This window comes from Raphanus sativus, chromosome 4, assembly GCF_000801105.2.
Source record: "Raphanus sativus cultivar WK10039 chromosome 4, ASM80110v3, whole genome shotgun sequence".
In the NCBI taxonomy this organism is placed as follows: domain Eukaryota; kingdom Viridiplantae; phylum Streptophyta; class Magnoliopsida; order Brassicales; family Brassicaceae; genus Raphanus; species Raphanus sativus.
The window spans coordinates 11,917,016-11,934,715 of NC_079514.1; the positions used below are offsets into that span (position 1 = coordinate 11,917,016).

Consider the following 17,700-nt stretch of genomic DNA (forward strand, 5'->3'; position numbering starts at 1 on the left):
TGAATGTTGGGCCACAACATTTGTAATGTGAACCAACTAGATAACAGTTATTATTATATTAGTGAAACAACATCTATGGAGTATGGACACAGTTATTTATATTAGTGAAACAACATCTATGTACACAACCTCCACTCGTCTTTCATTGCTTATAACAATTATAATATCAATACGCGATTTCTTCAAGACCTTGGAGCGTCTTTTGGTGTACCTTACCACAAGTGGAAAATACAAATATAGAAGATCTAATTAGCGCGGAGAAAATAGGCTCTATACGCAAATATTTGGTGTATTTCTTTAAGGAACTCACCCATTCTAGATGTTGATACCAGATGCATTACCCGAGTACATGCTGCCCATCACCTATAGAGGTCGAAAATGAAAACATCAAACATAACGGTCACTCTTTTTGGACAAAGCAATGTTGAAAGACACCTTTGTGACAGTCTCTAGAAACATTCCTAGTCTTACTAGTAGCGGTTTTCTTCTTGTAACGCTTCTCTGGGTCACATCAAGTAAGCCAAGTAAGACAGAAATAAAGGATTGTCTTTAATTCAGTGCACTAAAAGAAACTTTTTGTCGAACAGAAAATGTGTTAGTTGATCATACTTCTTACCCTTCCATTTAATCCACTATGCCTTCTTCCTCCTTGGGTTGAAGAATCTTCTCCATTGCTAAGATCATCTGCACTCCTTGCATTACGTTCTGGATCATTTGCTGCACCGTCTTTCCAGGTCTGTGAGAGCTACCAATTTGGTTAGGAAATTTACATGTTTTAATGAAATTTACAAGTCAAATTGCAATTTTTGAAATTATGGTTCATAAACATGGTGTGATGGACACAATAGTAACCTCTGATTCAGGCAGAGTGGAGAAACCACAGTCATTTCTCTCATCAAGTATACCTCCTCCCATCATGTTCCGTTCTTCCTCTCTGATCAAAACAAGCCTGGCTAGTAGTTTTCGGTTAGGAACAATTGGCCTTGTTTCCCATAGTCTACAAAAATTCCTAAGACTTGTTAAACTTTCCACACATGTCATCTCAACACACATACATATATACCAAACTAACCCACAACACCTCTAGTAAGTCATCAGCTTGATTAGCTATATAATTCAGATTTGATCCGGGTAAATGAAAAATTAGTACCGTTCTTACTTTCAAAAGCCCCACCACCTACAGCTACTCTACGCAGCAGCTCTTGCCTACTTTCCTTTTTAGAGGTTCTACAGAGCAAACCAAATACCTGGACTTAAACAAACAGCAACACATGAATAAAATTAAATTATGAATGAAGCCAGTGGAAAGTCTTGAAAGTAGGAACAAACTATTTTAAATGTAACTCAAAATGTGCGAGCATTTTTTAGTGAGATGGGAAAAGACAGTCTCCTTGACAACCTCCAACAAAGACTTCCTCAGAGCTCAAAACAAAACATAACAACAGCCTTTGATACAATGTAAGAGATTGCAAAGCAATCTGAGTTACAAACGCAGGTCACTTGACTCACTCCTTGGTTACCTTATGATCTTGGTCTCTGTCAGCGAGTTGAATCATGTAATCGAGAGCCATCATAAACCCTGACTCCATTTCATCAACCCTTTTCCCTATAAACTCTTTTTGTGCCGCCAGTTCTACAGCATTTACATGTCAAGCCATCGCAGCACCAAGCATTCCCATAGCTAGCAAGTAACAAATCTATGCATCATACACGATTCTGTGAAGGGTTTCGTAATGCCTTGACATGTAAAAAAAACATCAACGCCGTCTGTGGGGATCGAACCCACGGCCACGGGATTAAAAGTCACGCGCTCTACCACTGAGTTAAGACGGCTCTCTTGACATTTGTTGATTGCGAATAAATTAGAATACTCCCACATAATAAAAGATTGTTTATAAATAAATACGTTTGATACACAAAATCAGGTTTCAATCATGGAAATCATGAGAGCTGATCAGCAAACATGTGGAAGAAGCATGAAGGGGTCCAAATGACGTAATGGTGTTTTAGCATTCTTTTTTTTTTCTTTTGGTAAAAATGGTTTATCATTCTTATTTATACAAGTTCATTCCCTACTTATAAAAAGGTAGAGTGATCATATTTACTAATGCCATATAAATTTCCTCAACTGATATTGATCAACTCATAAGACGGAACACACATGTATTAATATGGGATATCTATAGTAGTTTCGGCCAGATGAGGATTGAGTTTTTCAAGCAGGACTATAGGAAGCTGCCCCCTCTAATCATTTTTCAGAAGTTGATAGTGTTGTCATAGACTCATAGTAGCTGTAGAAGCTTAAAGATCACATATGCTGTTTTATTATCTATAATGTAGAGATAGATTACTGAGCCATCCATCATCAAGGCATCAACACATATGTCAATGCTGTAAAAGCTTGCATTGATTGTAATTGAATTTTTAATTCTCAAGTTGCAGCTTGACTAAGGTTTGAAGGTTAACTGTTCTGCATATTAGCTAACAAGATTAGTGATTCTATTGCCAAAGACTTTGGTTAAATACACCTCAAGAGCAGCAGACACGCAAACCGCTTCGTCCGTTTACAAAACTTTATAAAATAAAACAACCTCTGCGTCCCGTTTTGACCACTGATCCGACGCCGTTTTGGTATTTTGCAAGTTTCGATAAAAAACCTCTAACGAGATACCGAACAAAGGCGTTGATTAAACACAACATCTAACATTCGAACCATGGTTTCCATCTACGTCCAATCACCAACCTTTCTGAACTCCCCATTTTCATCTCCCGCCTCCCGTAGGCTCCTCCTCCCACGTGGAGCTTCTCCTCACTCCCTTCGCGTCACTGCTTCTCGCAGCTCCTCCTCCTCCTTCGATGTAGTCGTTGTTGGTGGCGGTATCATCGGGTTGACCATCGCCCGTCAGTTCCTCACCGGGTCGGATCTATCAGTCGCCGTTGTTGATAAGGCCGTCCCTTGCTCCGGAGCCACCGGTGCCGGTAAAAAGTTTCACTCTTTTTTTACTTATTTTCTGCAAAGTGTGAAGTCAAACAAAAAAAAAGAGTTGACTTTTTTTTTTTAACATGAAAGTTGTGGTCTTTATGGGTGGGGCCCAGGACAGGGATATATATGGATGACTCACAAGAAACCAGGTAGTGATGTATGGGACTTGGCCATGAGAAGCCATCAACTTTGGCATGAGCTTGCTGATAGCTTAAACGATCAAGGTCTTGATCCTCAAGAGATGCTTGGTTGGAAAAAGACAGGTCCTTTCTCACTCACTCACTCACTCACTCACTTCGGTCTGTTTAGATTCTGGTTTCGTTTTATAAGTTTTGCTCCTACTCTAGCTAAATAGTTCCTCGGTTTAGCCAATTGGGTTCTTTAGGCCTCTTTGTTAGGTTCTTGTTGACAATGCTAATTTCATCTTGTTATCTACATGGTGTACCGTTCATTATATTATTATTGATGCCATCTGCAGGAAGCTTGCTCGTTGGAAAGACTTTTCAGGAATGTGCTGCTCTGAAGCAGAAGGTTAATGAGCTGAGTGAAGGTGGGTTGAGAGCTGAGTATTTGTCTAGCGCTGATTTGTTTCTAAAGGAGCCTGCAATCACTGTGGATGATGAGACTGGGGCTGCGTTTCTTCCTGATGATTCGCAGTTGGATGCTCATCGTGCGGTTGCTTATATCGAGAAGGTTGGTTGTTTTTTTCATGGTTATTTCTCTGCGGCTTTCTTAGCTTTTATTTTGACTCTTTCAGGGTAACAGAGAGTTTGGAACAGAAGGAAGATATGCAGAGTTCTATCATGAACCAGTTACAGGTTTAATAAGGTTTGCTAATCTTGAATGTGCACACTACTAATTGTTTTTTTCTGCTAACGTTTTTATTAGTATGCTAACTGTAACATCTATTCAGGTCTGATGGGGGTAGCAAGGAGGTTACAGGTGTTCAGACTTTGAAACGCGACTTGTATGGTAAGAAGGCTACTATAGTAGCAGCTGGTTGCTGGAGTGGATCTCTGATGCATGAACTGCTTAAAGACTGCAACATTTCTGTTGACGTTCCTGTGAAGCCAAGAAAGGTTTTAACTTTCGTCTTATTGCTAAATTCTTTATTTGTGTATGACTCTTGAAATAGACTGCTTGTATATTCTTTGCAGGGGCATCTGCTTGTGGTAGAGAATTTTGATTCGTTCCATTTAAATCATGGGATAATGGAGGCTGGTTATGCGGATCGTCAAAGTGCTTCAGCTCCTCCAGGATTGGGTGTCGAGGAACGTATGCTATCTATTTCCATGACAGCCACGATGGACACAACCGGAAACCTTGTTCTCGGTAACGTTTCCATCCACCTCTTAAACTCCTGAACCAGCCATGTATCTATCTTCTCCATTTAGCCACATCTTTAAGACCTTCAGGGAGCAGCCGTGAGTTCGTCGGGTTCGACACTGAAGCTGATGAGACTATCATCCGGTGCATATGGGAACGTGCAGCAGAGTTCTTCCCCAAGTTGAGAGATATTTCCATTGAAGATTTCATCCGTAACAGGAAAGTGAGAGTCGGGTTGCGCCCTTACAGTAAGCTTCTTGCGTCTAATTGCTCCATAGAATGCTTCAAAACCTTCCGTTGGAGTGTATCACAGAACCTGAACTTGTTGTTTAACTGATCATAGTGCCTGATGGGAAGCCAATGATAGGATCTGTGCCTGGACTACAAAACCTGTATTTGGCAGCTGGACATGAAGGAGGTGGACTTTCCATGGTAAGTAATACTCATCCTAATGTTCTATCAGCAATCAAGAAGCGGATGGTGATTATTGGTTTCTTGACATCTTTTTAGGCTCTAGGGACAGCGGAAATGGTATCGGACATCGTATTGGGGAGACCATCGCATGTAGATGTTTCAGCGTTTCAGGTTAAAGGACGTTGCTGCTGAGAAGATAGAAGCAGCTCAGGTTTAGTTATTAAGGGACTGAATCTGTCCTCTCGAGTCCTGAGCATTGTTGTTGCTCTGTTTTGGATTCCCAAAAGGGAATGGTCTAAAATGTTTCAAAAAGTAATAATAGACTAACACAAAATGTTGAAATCATTATTATATGGATATCTTGTGTTAGTTTTTCTATTCTCCATCAGTTTCAAAACATTACAATTTTATCATTTTCACGCAGATTAATAAAACATAGTATTAAATTTAAATATTAAATGAACAATTTTTTGTGATTATCTATTTTCGATGATTTTAAACTAATCCAATTAGAATTCAGTAAATGCAATTAGTTTTTTAAAAAATTAAAGTTGGTCATTATTAGTTGATAAAAGTTGTATTGAAAATATAAAAATGTATAATTTTGAGACAAAACTTTTTACTATAATATGTATCTTTTTTAAAATTAATTATTGACCAGGATTTTAAAAATCTTATGTATTAAGAAACATTCCAAAGACCAAATTACATTCCCTGGATACTGCATAGCAGTCAATAGTCTCATGTTTCTTTGGTATTTTTAGATTCTTACTAAAATTATCGAATAAATATCAGAAAGGATCTAACAGTTTTGGTATCTAGTTAAAAAATTATATTTATATTCATTGTATATCTGCATAACATAAATCTGTAGTCATCAATAGGTCCATGTCCTTTTATGATATAAAACTATAAGTTACAAATGTTGAGATTGAAGATGAACACACAAATATAATTGTAAATGTTTAACAAGACATATTTCAAACCTCTTTTGATTCTTCTTTATCTGCTTGTTAACCAAACTAATGGTTTACCTGTGGAAACAATCTTTACATTTCCAGGTCCTTTGCCTACTATACTTCCCGATGATCAGGGACATTTTGGCAAAGGGACCATAGACTTGGGAGGTCTTGAGGTTAGACAAGTCTCCATCTCCAACGCAACAGCACAGAGAGTATGGAGAACATATGAAGGAGGACGAGAGGACATGGGATTCAGCATCTTTGAACCTATAAATCTTCCTGTCAACTTCTTCAGGCTTGGCTTCTATGCACAACCAAACAACCAGAAGCTTTTTGGTTGGATCCTTGTTGCAAGAGACGTGTCTGGAAGAAGCTTAGGACCACCAGTGGACTACATTGAAGTCTGGAACACTGCATCGCTGGATATCAAACAAGACGGGTTTGCATATTTTTGGCAGCCGGTATGTCTCAAAGGGTATCAAGCGGTTGGTATGCTTGTCACTACTTCCTCTCGAAAGCCTCCTCTGAAACAAGACTCTATAACTTGTGTCCGGTCTGAGTTGACAGAGCAGAGTGAAGCCGATACATTGGTATGGGGTTTTCAAGGAACTAGTGTTGTTAAGTTGAGACCGGTCCACAGAGGAACACAAGCAACAGGTGTGTACACAGGAACATTCAGTTTTCAACAAGTAAACTCATCTCCTCTTCCTTCTTTATTCTGCCTAAAGAACACAAAACTCAACATGTCTAACATGCCAAGCGAAGCACAAACAAGAGCTTTGTTTGAAACGTACTCTCCTTTAATATATTTCCATCCAAAAGAACAGTTTCTACCTTCTTCGATCCATTGGTTCTTCACCAATGGTGCCTTGTTATACAAGAAAGGAAACGAATCAAACCCTATCCCAATACAACCAAACGGTACAAATCTTCCGCACGGCGGTTCAAACGATGACTTGTTCTGGTTAGACTATCCAGTCGATAAGACCACCAAAGAGAAGTTAAGGAGAGGAGATATAAGAAACACCAAAGTGTATCTACAAATCAAACCAATGTTCGGAGGCACATTCACCGACATTGCCGTATGGGTATTCTGTCCGTTCAACGGAAACGCCCACCTCAAGTTTCTATTCATCAAGAGCCTTTCTTTAGGAGAAATAGGCGAACATGTTGGAGACTGGGAGCACGTTACTTTACGGATCAGTAACTTCGACGGCAAGTTATGGAGAGTCTACTTCTCTCAGCACAGTGGAGGTACGTTGATGGATGCGTGTGATCTAGAGTACGTTGAAGGTGGAAACAAACCGGTTGTATACTCGTCGCTTCATGGTCACGCGATGTTTTCGAAACCTGGACTTGTGTTGCAAGGCAAGAGAAGGTACGGTCTAAGAAACGATATGGCGAGAAGTGACAAGTTGTTGGACTGCGGTGTGGGATATGAGGTGATTGGTGGACCTTGGGGCGTGGTTGAGCCACCGTGGACGAGCTATTTTAGGAAATGGGGACCAAGAAAACGTTACAAGATTGATAAGCCAATTAACTCATTTGTTAAGATTTTGCCCAAGTTTGTTAGGACATGGTTACGAAAATTTATTGGTAGGATTCCTTATGAAATGCTTGGTGAAGATGGTCCCACTGGTCCTAAAGCTAAGTTGACTTGGACTAGTGATGATAAATATTCTTAAATCGATATTCCAAGTTTATTGACAGTAGTTGTTTTTCAATGAAGTTAGGCAAAAGTCCAGGACCATATTTTTATGGGGTGGGTTAAACCAAGTTGTGTGTTTGTTGTAGGCCTGGGCATTCGGATTATCGGTTCGGATCCGGGTCGGATATTTCGGATCTCAGATATTTCGGAACTAGTGAAAATGATACCGATAGGATAATTTAAAATTTCGGTTCGGATACGGTTCGGTACCGGTCGGATCCGGTTCGGATCCGGTTATATCCGAAGTAACCAAAAAATTAACGGATCCAATTAATATTTATAAATTTAATATATATATATATAGATATAAACTTTAAAATACATATAAACACTATATGATGCGTTGGTATAGTGTCACGTGGTATGGTAAGTGTAGGATGAGGTTCATGGTTCGATTCGCTAGTGATGCATATTAAATTTTATATCTCGGATACCCGTACGGATCTCGGATTTTTCGGATATCCATACGGATCTCGGATCTCTCGGATATCCGTACGGATCTCGGATATACCCGGAACCGATCCGGTACCCGACCAGTTTTAAAACCTCATCCGACCGGGTATTTTTCTAGAACCGAACCCGATCCGAAACCCGGTTTTTCGGGTAATTACCGGTTCGGATCTTCGGATCCGGATAATTTGCCCAGGCCTAGTTTGTTGTACTTAGATGTGTTATTGTAATAAGACAATAATCTCAAAGGGAAATTGAAATGGGCCAATCAAATTCAGGCCCATAAATATAGGTCAGATATTACTAAGTCCATCGGAAGGGAATGAAGATGACAAAGTTATTCGAATAATGAGGTCGGCTGCAGTTTAACATACTGTGCTAAAAGTATTACAGTCCAGAGTCAATTAGAGTATTGTATCCGTTTTTCAAAACTATCTTAATCTGGTCACAGGACTAGTCCGTTGGGTAGGCAGTAGAAGCGGTGGAGTAGGACACACAAAGTTTATCCAATTTTTTTTTCAAAGCTAAATTTATCTATTAATTTAGCCAGCTGATTAATGTATGTATTTTAGTTTTAGATTAGGGCATTTAACATCCATAGACCGGCGCGGTCTGGTCGGTAACTAAGCTTCCTGGTCGATGATTTTTATAAAAATATTTCATGATATTTTCCTTGCTCGTGTGACTATAAATCCATTCCGCTGACATGTGTCCAAATTCAGCTAGCTGAAATTTTTCACGAGAATTTATTTTTAGTTATTATGGTATTAACTGAAAAAAAGTCGTATCAAAGTGTTTAAAAACAAACAAAAAAGTGGTATCAAAACAATTTTGAAATTGTAAGCCAACTAAGTGACCATGTAGGGATCACTGAAAAGAACCCGACGAGGAGCTAAATAGTTGGATAGTCAATTTAGCAAACGAAGAAATTGCACCAAAACATTAATGGTCTTGGGACAGAGTGCGTTTGCAGAAAACATAAGAACAAACTAAAAGATTTTAAAAAAAGAGATTTGGCAGTAGTTAAAGGGCCTGGATAATCATGAAGTTTATCAGATCCAGGCGAGTGATACTGCCGATTTCTATTTTGCAAGGTTTATTGTTAATAAATTGACTGGATCATTAAAGTTTTCAATCCAACCAAAGAAGCTGAACTTGCTTTTATTCAAACAGCAAAAAAAAAAATCTAGATAAAAACAGCAAGGAGCTATGACATAGGATAACAAAGAAACCATTGAAATAAATATGCACAAGTTGGAATGATTTAGGAGCTAAAGGAGAGAGATGAGTGGCCGTTGTTGAAGAAGAGAAAGAGGAGAGAGTTTATATTGGGAATTAGAGAGAGGCGTACAGATTAGGGTTTGTTTTTCTATATGGGCCCGTAGATTTTGTCCGCCAAGCCCAAAAGGAAGCCTAATTTTAAATTACATTGGACAACCCCAAAACCATTTGGAAGACACTACCAAGTTGGTTGTCTAAACATCGTGTAACAACATCATGACAATTGTGTAAATATAGACTCGGAAACAACACAAGTTCAGGAGAATCCACTTCACTTATATTATAAATGCTATGGTAATAAACATTTTTTTCTTCTATGTTTGAATCAGTTTATAAATGCTATTGTTGCCATGTGTTTTTTACATCTGTGTGCAGATCATATTTATATAGTAGCCAAAACCCAACGGTTTAGGTGCGATGTAGGTGTAAAACTATGTAGACCGTTACTACGAGTTTAGCTAAATCCTGTCAGCTGCTTCAGAAGAAACTTTGGTCTGAAAACTAGCCAAGAAATCCTCCATACAAGCCCTGTAAGTATCCAAACCCGAAACCTTCTCAGCAATCTCCAAACCAATACTCAGCCATCTTTTAGCAGTCTCTAACTGTCCTAGCCTCACTGGCAATGCAGCTCGGTTCCAAGCTGTCATTGCAAGCCATTTCCCTTCATCAGTCGGGTACTCCCCTTCCTTTAACCCGACCATGATCCTGTATGCTTGTTTATACATCTTCTGGATTGCGTCTCCATCCTCTGTATCGTTTTTGTGGACGCTGGCTAGGGAAATCAACTTCCGGATTATGAGAGCTATGGTTGGGTAATCTGGTGAAGCAGATGCGATCAGTGCGGATAGGCATTCGTTAAGAGCAAATGTTGACACGTCTGGGTTGGAACGTGGGCTTTGAGAAGCGAAAATTCCAAGTTGGAGAAGATAGTTGTAGTTACAAGACTTGGAACCAGCAAAGGTTTTTACCACAAGTAGCTGGAATGTTGAGTTGTTGAGCCTTCCGTGTATGTCATAGGCAGTTAAAGTGTACATGAAGATGAGTTCTGGCTCCATGATACAGTCTTTACCATCCGAGAGCAAAGAAGACAAAATCTGCCATTTAAGAAAAAAAGACATCAGTGAACTGAAAGATAAACTCAGCAAGTGATAGTGCCATCATGTGACAAAGAAGAGGATAAGACCTTTCCGGCTCTCACGAGCAGTTCTGCAGCGAGTTTGACTTGGGTTTCAGTCAGTGTGCTCTTGTTTTGCTTCTCCAAAGCAATGATAGCGGTAACACCTAATACTAGAGACCTTAAAATCATCACTGTGTTTTCTCCAGGCTCACCAGTATCCAAATAGCTGTAAAAGTCTGATGCCAGCCTACAGAATTCACCACAGAGCTCATACTTCTTTGCATTCCCACACCTTGACCCAAGATTCCAGCAAGTCAGGGCAAACCACTTCTGTTCACGTTTTCCAGTTTCTCCTGATCCAAAAAAACACTCTGTCCCAAGCTTAGATGCCCTGCTCTGAGCTTGCGACATAAAGTTAAGAGCTTCTGTTTCGCTGCCAGCGTCTTGAGTCAGTATACTGACTAAGGTACGGAAGACGACGACCTCTGTGGTTTGCATGGTTTTCCCTGAGATGTAGAAACTGAGGAACTTGGAAAGAGAAGCAACAGCAACTGAAAGCGCTTGGCAAGAGATAGCTTCATGCGCTGCAAGGGAGAGATAATGTGGAGAAAAATCAAGGCAGGACAACATTGCATCGATCTGACCAATGGCACAACTGTGCTCCTTCCTCTGCAAGTAGATTTTGAACTGCAGGAATCAAAAGGAAAAAGACGTTGCTTAAAAGGAATTTGTCAAACGATCTCCAAACATTTTCGGGTAGAGCATAAGAACGGTATTATTTCAGTCACAAGTAAAAACAACATTCACCTTAAGAAAAGAGCAATGAATATTGGGCTCAAGCTGCAGAGACAAAAAATATTGTTAGCAATCCAAAGTTGCTAAGAGAACCGCAGGACATAGAAGTTTCCTCTTATAATGTACCTTTTCAGCTTCTTCTATGTATTCATGAGCTCGATCTAGCTGAGAGAGCCCGAGGTAGCAAAGACACAAAACCCTGAAGCCTTTTGCCCTGAAAACTCTATTTTCTATATCATGTGGAATATAGAGCATCGATTTCTCAAACATCTCTGCGCTTGTCTCAAAATCTTTAGCACCGAAATGAGCTGAAGCACTGTAAGCAGCAGGAGATACCCAATTAGATCCCCACGACATACACTCAGGAAAACAACAAAGGCAAACTATCAACTGCTGTGGCCAAGGTAAACTAGGATGCAGTACATACAAACAGAAACGCACTAGTGCAAACACATAAGTAACCAAAATGAGAAAACATACCTGTTCCACAGAACAGAATGCAATGCCTTCCTTTCATTAGTCACTGCTTCACCAGCAAAGAGAGCAACAACCCTCTCGTCTGAAACAAGCTGAGCCACAACATTGGCTCTAATCCTCGAACCACTATCCCCACCCCTACTCTCTCCAAGAACCCGATGGGCCACTCTAAGCGCCGCCTTTGCGCTGACATGACACCTTCCAAGCAGACCTAAGAACACACCTTTCGCAGTTTCTGCTCCAGCAGTCCCCACCACCTCAAAATAAGCCTCCACAGCAGATACCCACACTGACTCTGGAATGTCTTTGTTCCCCACCATACCTCTCAGCTCTTTCTCCGCCTCGCTATGCTTACCAAGCCCTAACCAAGCCTTCATCGCCAGCACAGGTAACGAAGCGTGTTGATCTGCTCCATCACTACTGCCATTTCCTCCGTTCCTGAGAACTTTCACGCATTTGATCACACTCTCGAACTCTCCCTTTTGCAAGTGGACTGCTGATATGAAACGCAGAGTTTTGATTCTCATGCTATTGAACTCCATGGTGTCTTCCCGAGTTTTCGCAGTACCCAGCCCTTTCTCACAGAGTTCCAGCGACTCGTTCATGAGCCTGAGAGCATCGTTTAGACTGACGTCGTCGTCCTCTCTAGACAAGGCGATTTTACCAAACGCGAGGAACTGATTCGAGAGGGCCTTGTAGTGATCCGGCGAGCCGAACAGCATATTCTTCCCTCGATTGAGCAGCGTAACCGCCAGATTCCTATCGGAAACTTCCCAGGCGGTTCGAGATCGCGCTAGGTTCAGATCAAGAAACAGTTTCCTCTCACCTGCGTCGGTGATTTTCGCGGCATCGATCTTCGATATGATCTCGGTAGCTCGCTCGAAGCAATCGGAGGCGAGATCGAACTTTTCGAGATCGTGCCACACGAGACCGGTGCGATAGTAGAAGAGGGAGGACTTGATCGTCGGAGACGGAACTCCGGTGACGTCCCTGGCGAGAAACAGCATATCGGCGGCGACATGTCTGAGACTCGCTATGCTCTCGGCGGAGGAGGACGAAGATGATGATGATGAGGATTGGAGAGCGGCGGCGTTGGAGAGATCGACGCAGGCGTTCCAGAGGCGGAAGCTGAGCTTCCATACGGTGAGATTGAAGGAGTTGCCGGGGAAAGGAGCGAGTTGACTCAGCCGAGTTAGGGATTGCCTGAGGGAAGAAGGGAGAGTTTGTGGTAGCGGCTGATCTTTGGAAATGGATTCGGATTGCTGGATTAGGAGCTCGATCTCGGAGAGGAGAGGATGGTGAGTGTGGGACTCGGTTTCGCGGTGAAGCTGGCGGTAGTCCGGCGTGGAGATCTCGGCGATTCGCATCTCTGACTCTTTTACTATTTGGCGGGAGATAGGGGGGAGAGAGAGAGAGATTAGGGCTCAAGGAATGAAGATATTTCGAAATTCAAAAAGTAAAACAAACTTTTTTTTAAACACTAGTAACAGGGTTACTATTGTAATTACGACTTCTCGATGGATTAGTTTGTTATTTCTTTTGGAGAGCAAATAAGAAAACAATACAACATTGATTAAGAGAAATACTTAAAAGAGTAATTTTTGTTTTTGTTTTGAGTAGGGTTGATCCTTAAAAATACTAAAATCATCCGTACACAACAACAACATGAAAGGGAAACGACTAGTAGGAGAGTAGGTAGGGGTTAAAGAGCTGCCACAAGTTAACACCATAGAAGAGAGAGAGAGAGAGAGTCACAGTCACATTCACCATCACCACAGTCACATTCACCATCACCTTTTTTATCACTAGTGAAAGTAAGGAGGAGGAGGAGGAGCCTGGTACTGATAGCAGTTCCCGTAGAAGTTACCGTGAGCAGCAGCAGCGGGACTGAAAGTGTAAGTCTGAGGAGGAGGTGGAGGAGGTTGTGCTGCTATGATTGGACCGTTAAGGAAAGGTCTGTTGTCATACACATACTGCGGATACCTCTCAGGGATGACTCTACCATATCCAGTCTTGTTATTGTTGTTGTTGTTGTTGTCAGTGACTCGGGGTTGAGCACCACGTGGTCGCTTTGTCTGAGGCTTTGTGGGTTCTGTAGCTCTCTTTTTCTCAGCTTTGGCCTTCTCCAGCTGGAGAATCCGTTTTTGAAGTGGCTCAACTGGGTACTGCTCTTCCAGGTTATGCTCTTCCACACACTTGGCCACGGCTTTAAGACCTGTAAGCTCCCTCTCATTGAACTCATCCTGCATTGGTACACATATAGCTTATGTATGTTTGATAATCTAAGGCTTAATCTAGCGTCAGCAAGTAGTATGATGCGTAATGCGCCTAGGTTAATTAACAAAAAATGCATCGGTTTTTAAGTTTCAAAGGGTCTAATACTCTGAAATCAGATGACACCTAACTGAACAAGTTCAGAGCCAGATGTTCGAGAAAAGGTAGCAAGTTCAATAAAAGAGCAGACCATTCGTTATCAGTAATGTGCATACAAGTAAATGTATATTGCAGGTTATCAAGTAAGGGAACACTAGCCTGAGTAGCAGGAGATCCGTTGCCAGGTCTGCCTTCAGGGGAAGATCTCCTTGCGTCGGTCAAGTAAGACTTAAGTAACTCCACAGGTGGGAACTGTTCTGTAAGTTCAAACGCAAATGCCAAGTTCACTGCGTCAATCTGTTTTCCACTGTTCAGGAGAACTTCAATCACACCTACAACAATAAGCAATAGATCACACATCAAGTTTAAGACCAATGGTGAAGGTAGATAATTTGGATGTGCACTACAAATGTAAGAACGTAAAAATCCATGTCATCTTTAGATCCTTGACCATACCAAACATCAACCTTCAGATCAAATGTTATATTCAATGTTAGAGAATAAGCCATCTAATTAAAATTAGAGAACAAACCAGGCATTTTCTCAGACAGTCCAAGAGAGCGGCAAAGCTCAGCTGCCTGACGGCGACGTGAAACCATGGGGATCAGCTTCAAGAGTTCATCCTCTTTAAAGTCTGAAACAATACCAAAACTGGCCAGCAGTTGCAGGAACGCATGGGCCTCCAAAGAGTTACCATTGCAAGCCTCCATGTCAAGATTTCCCAGCATTGGATTCCATCCTTGTGCAATGCTTTTCGCTCTCTGCTTAACACTTTCTGAGAGAACAGCAGCAAGGTAGTTGCTGTCCAGACCAGATAACAGTACGCTAAGGCACTCCATCAGCATGATACACGTCCTGCGCATTCCCAAGAGGTTACCGTCTTTCTTCCCATCACCGTTTGGTGGTGCCTCCACGGGGTAAAACCCTTCCAAAGAGTCCAACACCAAGCTTGCTGGGTTCGCTGCAGACCTGAACGCCACAGGGATCTCCTCCTTCAGTGACGCAAGGTTCTTGCGGTTGTCTGATACAAACTTATGGAGCCCTGCTGAGTCCATATCCCCGCACAGTTTCAGTAACTCCGGATAAGCCTTCACCTCGAAATTTCCAATCGCAGGTGAGATCTCAGCCTCTTGCACGGTTCCATCCGGATTCTCATCGGTACTATCAGCAGCAACAAAGGCGTTGGGGGAATCCTCAACAGAAGCGATACTGATGATGGGAGGAGCATTGCTGTACTTAACCAAAGCACTGTTTATAGCAAACACAGCAGCGTCTCTCTTCTTCTGAAGCCTTTCTAGAGATACCTTCTCCTTGGCCTCAACAGCTGCCTTCTTTTTCTCCAGTAACTCCTGAGCTTTCCTTGTTTTGGTTTCATACTCTTTTTCTTGATCTTCAAGCTCGTGGAAACGTCTCTTCAAGGACCTTTCGAGACCGTGAAAATGCTCCTCGAGTTCCTTCCACTTCAGATTGAGTGTTACGGCGCGCTGGCTTTCGAGTTCGGCAAAGGCCTTCTGAAGCTGCTGAATCTTGGATGATGTAGAGTCCATGAGGGAAGCAACTGACCTGGTATCCTCCATAACTAAAGAAGATGGAAACTTAAGTATGAGATTAAAAAAAAAAATAGTCTTGAAGAAATTTAAGAACAAATAAGAAAAATAAAAGAATAAATCATGAATATAGTAAAAGAACAAATTAAGATTCCAACACTAGAGGCCAAAGAATCTCTCAATACCGGATAACAAACATATATGTCAGAATTACAAAATATTCACTTTAACATATTGAAAGAATAAAATATCGACGGGAATCATAAAGATTCAGACACAAAAAGATTACCAAATTTAGTAAGTCCGAACTTCAAGCTGCGAGTAGAGCTCCAAGATTATCCCAAACTCACAAACGACAAACAGCTACAAAACAAAATGATCAAGACACAGGGGAATAAAGATTCAGTCAAAAGTCAAAACTATCAGAGACTTCAGAGTCCAGTTACATCTTCTCTAGTTAGAGAAAAGGACAAAAACAACAGCCGTACAAATCATAGTGAGATGATTGTGTAAAAAAAAAGGGTTTTACTTTAGACCGAAGCTTGCAAGCGAAGCGAGCAAAGACAAACGAACAAGAACCCCCGTAAAATTCTACAGATTCAAGAAAATAAAAATCATAATTCTAGTCCAAGGATTCAGCCCAGCTGATCCAATGATTCTGATATACCCTCCACTCAATGAGTCTGATATACCCTCCTACACTCAATCCATCACAGAAGCGATCTTTCGAGAGCAAAATTCAAAGTCTTACCAGGAAATTTTGGCCGAAAAGAGCTACTATTTTTGCAAAATCAACAAACCCTAGCTACAGTAGATAGAAAAGGAGCACATAGAGATGATTACATCACAAGAGAGAGAAATAAATAGCAAACAACTATACCGGGAGAATCAGATGATGTAAGAAGAGATCAGAAATGTTCAGGAAGCACCGGAAGATTGTGGATCCATCTTGAGCGATTGGGTTAGTGCGGGCGAGAGAGAGAAAGAGGAAAGTGAAATACCTAAAGGCTGCGAGGAAGGAAAGAGGAAAGCTGGAGGGAGGCAAAAGCAAAGTGATTTAATATAATATTACAACTCACTCACTTTCTTCCTCTTGTCTTTTTTCCTTTTTTTTTTTTGTTACTAATATTAAGTCGAGGCACGTGATAAGTTGAGACAAGAGTGGTGTGGGTGGCTCATTCTACACCATTCGGCTCGAGTCAAGAAATGGAGTGTGAGTCAGTGTCCTTTAAAGTTGTAAATAGCTTTGTCACGTGAGTTTGTCTGAAGCTGCCGGAAACTTCACTTGCTTGTAATTTACTCTTCGCCCTTTATTTTACTCTTCATATATGGCTTGGTATCTTCACTCTCTATGTGTCATTTTCTAAAACTAAACTAGGAAATCTGCATTATTACAAATGGTAAACAAAAGAGCTTAAAAACATGTACTAATAGCGTTGGGCCGACGTTAGGCCAAACTTTCGGAATTATTAAAAGCTCAAAAGAAATAACTCTGGTTTAAAACCCAAATAATATTGGGCCAACTTTTCAAAATTGTTAAAAACTCAGAAGGAATAACTCTGGTTTAAATCCCCAACTTTGCGAATATTCACGATTGGATGCGCAAATAAACCGAACCTGAATATCTAAACCAAATTCCATCCCATAAAAAAAAAAATTCAAACCGATTTGAACTCGACATAAATACTGAATAGATCTTTTATGATATTTCGGGTTATGAGTATTATTTGAACCAAATCCGAACCTAAATGGATATCCGACTGAACCGAAAACATTCAAAATCCTATAAGGTTCTTGTATCAAAAATAATCTCAATTCCTAATATATATCGAAAATATATTGAATATATTAAAAATCTAAAATAATTATCAATTACATGAAAATTGGTGGTTCTATTATATAAAAATTGATGGTTGAAGGTGGCAGTCGAAAATTTAAGTTTTTAGATTTTAGTTTTGTTTTCATTGAACAATATTTCTCATTTATGAAAATTTGGTTTTCGCTTTATACTTTCATTTATTTAGTTTTTTTTCTATCAATAAATATATTTACCATTCGTTTAATTTTAAATGATCATGGTTTTACTTATGTTTTGGTTACAAAATAAATACAAATCAAGTATTTTAATATCGAAGAACCGGGTTTACTTATATTTTGATTACAAAATAAGTTTAAAATCCAAATCCGAAAACACATTGAATTGTATTGGTTCTTTGAAAATTTACTAACCCTGATTCAAATTCAATAGAACCCGAAAGGTCGAATTC

General features: G+C 40.5%; 4 protein-coding genes, 1 non-coding gene and 1 pseudogene across 7 annotated transcripts; 2 read left to right on the forward strand and 4 right to left on the reverse strand.

The window, feature by feature from the left end:
* Positions 1-166: 166 nt before the first annotated feature.
* On the reverse strand, positions 167-1,643 carry LOC108850298 (protein PEP-RELATED DEVELOPMENT ARRESTED 1, chloroplastic-like; annotated as a pseudogene).
* Positions 1,644-1,761: 118 nt separating this feature from the next.
* Positions 1,762-1,833, reverse strand: TRNAK-UUU (transfer RNA lysine (anticodon UUU)). The gene has a single exon. It is a non-coding gene; the product is annotated as a tRNA-Lys (tRNA).
* Positions 1,834-2,639: 806 nt separating this feature from the next.
* Positions 2,640-5,105, forward strand: LOC108849782 (uncharacterized). Of its 2 annotated transcripts, none has more exons than XM_018623386.2 (9): positions 2,640-2,979; positions 3,097-3,246; positions 3,462-3,676; positions 3,741-3,811; positions 3,897-4,062; positions 4,141-4,315; positions 4,399-4,557; positions 4,653-4,741; positions 4,820-5,105. In XM_018623386.2, exons 1-9 carry the CDS (start codon positions 2,715-2,717, stop codon positions 4,913-4,915), a joined length of 1,386 nt encoding a protein of 461 aa, XP_018478888.2. In that variant the 5' UTR covers positions 2,640-2,714; the 3' UTR covers positions 4,916-5,105. The 2 variants fall into 2 exon arrangements, with proteins under 2 accessions (XP_018478888.2, XP_056863348.1); XM_057007368.1 differs by having other exon boundaries at positions 2,844-2,979; positions 3,071-3,246.
* A 579-nt stretch (positions 5,106-5,684) lies between these two features.
* Positions 5,685-7,370, forward strand: LOC108850299 (hypothetical protein At1g04090-like). Its single transcript, XM_018623858.2, has one exon. The coding sequence runs from the start codon at positions 5,685-5,687 to the stop codon at positions 7,368-7,370; it is 1,686 nt and encodes a 561-aa protein (XP_018479360.2).
* A 2,174-nt stretch (positions 7,371-9,544) lies between these two features.
* LOC108854393 (TPR repeat-containing protein ZIP4) lies at positions 9,545-12,985 on the reverse strand. Its single transcript, XM_018627936.2, has 5 exons — positions 11,517-12,985; positions 11,163-11,352; positions 11,049-11,081; positions 10,308-10,928; positions 9,545-10,218 (listed from the first exon to the last, which is right to left on the reverse strand). The coding sequence occupies exons 1-5, from the start codon at positions 12,878-12,880 to the stop codon at positions 9,583-9,585; spliced, it is 2,844 nt and encodes a 947-aa protein (XP_018483438.2). The 5' UTR covers positions 12,881-12,985; the 3' UTR covers positions 9,545-9,582.
* A 79-nt stretch (positions 12,986-13,064) lies between these two features.
* Positions 13,065-16,494, reverse strand: LOC108854394 (FRIGIDA-like protein 3). Of its 2 annotated transcripts, none has more exons than XM_018627937.2 (5): positions 16,314-16,492; positions 15,723-15,796; positions 14,419-15,465; positions 14,046-14,218; positions 13,065-13,756 (listed from the first exon to the last, which is right to left on the reverse strand). In XM_018627937.2, exons 3-5 carry the CDS (start codon positions 15,461-15,463, stop codon positions 13,319-13,321), a joined length of 1,656 nt encoding a protein of 551 aa, XP_018483439.1. In that variant the 5' UTR covers positions 15,464-15,465; positions 15,723-15,796; positions 16,314-16,492; the 3' UTR covers positions 13,065-13,318. The 2 variants fall into 2 exon arrangements, with proteins under 2 accessions (XP_018483439.1, XP_056863460.1); XM_057007480.1 differs by lacking the exon at positions 13,065-13,756 and adding an exon at positions 16,185-16,238 and having other exon boundaries at positions 13,803-14,218; positions 16,314-16,494.
* Between the last annotated feature and the right edge of the window lie 1,206 nt (positions 16,495-17,700).

Excerpts from the sequence above, each read along its gene's own strand:
- LOC108849782 (XM_018623386.2), top strand. The coding sequence starts at position 2,715 with ATGGTTTCCATCTACGTCCAATCACCAACCTTTCTGAACTCCCCATTT. Across the intron at positions 2,980-3,096 it reads CTCCGGAGCCACCGGTGCCG|GACAGGGATATATATGGATG; the intron begins GTAAAAAGTTTC and ends GGTGGGGCCCAG. Across the intron at positions 4,063-4,140 it reads TTCCTGTGAAGCCAAGAAAG|GGGCATCTGCTTGTGGTAGA; the intron begins GTTTTAACTTTC and ends TATTCTTTGCAG.
- LOC108850299 (XM_018623858.2), top strand. The coding sequence starts at position 5,685 with ATGTTTAACAAGACATATTTCAAACCTCTTTTGATTCTTCTTTATCTG.
- LOC108854394 (XM_018627937.2), bottom strand. The coding sequence starts at position 15,463 with ATGGAGGATACCAGGTCAGTTGCTTCCCTCATGGACTCTACATCATCC. Across the intron at positions 14,219-14,418 it reads ACTGTCTGAGAAAATGCCTG|GTGTGATTGAAGTTCTCCTG; the intron begins GTTTGTTCTCTA and ends TTATTGTTGTAG. Across the intron at positions 13,757-14,045 it reads ACGGATCTCCTGCTACTCAG|GATGAGTTCAATGAGAGGGA; the intron begins GCTAGTGTTCCC and ends GTACCAATGCAG.
- LOC108854393 (XM_018627936.2), bottom strand. The coding sequence starts at position 12,880 with ATGCGAATCGCCGAGATCTCCACGCCGGACTACCGCCAGCTTCACCGC. Across the intron at positions 11,353-11,516 it reads CATTCTGTTCTGTGGAACAG|TGCTTCAGCTCATTTCGGTG; the intron begins GTATGTTTTCTC and ends TGCTGCTTACAG. Across the intron at positions 10,929-11,048 it reads TTCATTGCTCTTTTCTTAAG|TTCAAAATCTACTTGCAGAG; the intron begins GTGAATGTTGTT and ends TGATTCCTGCAG.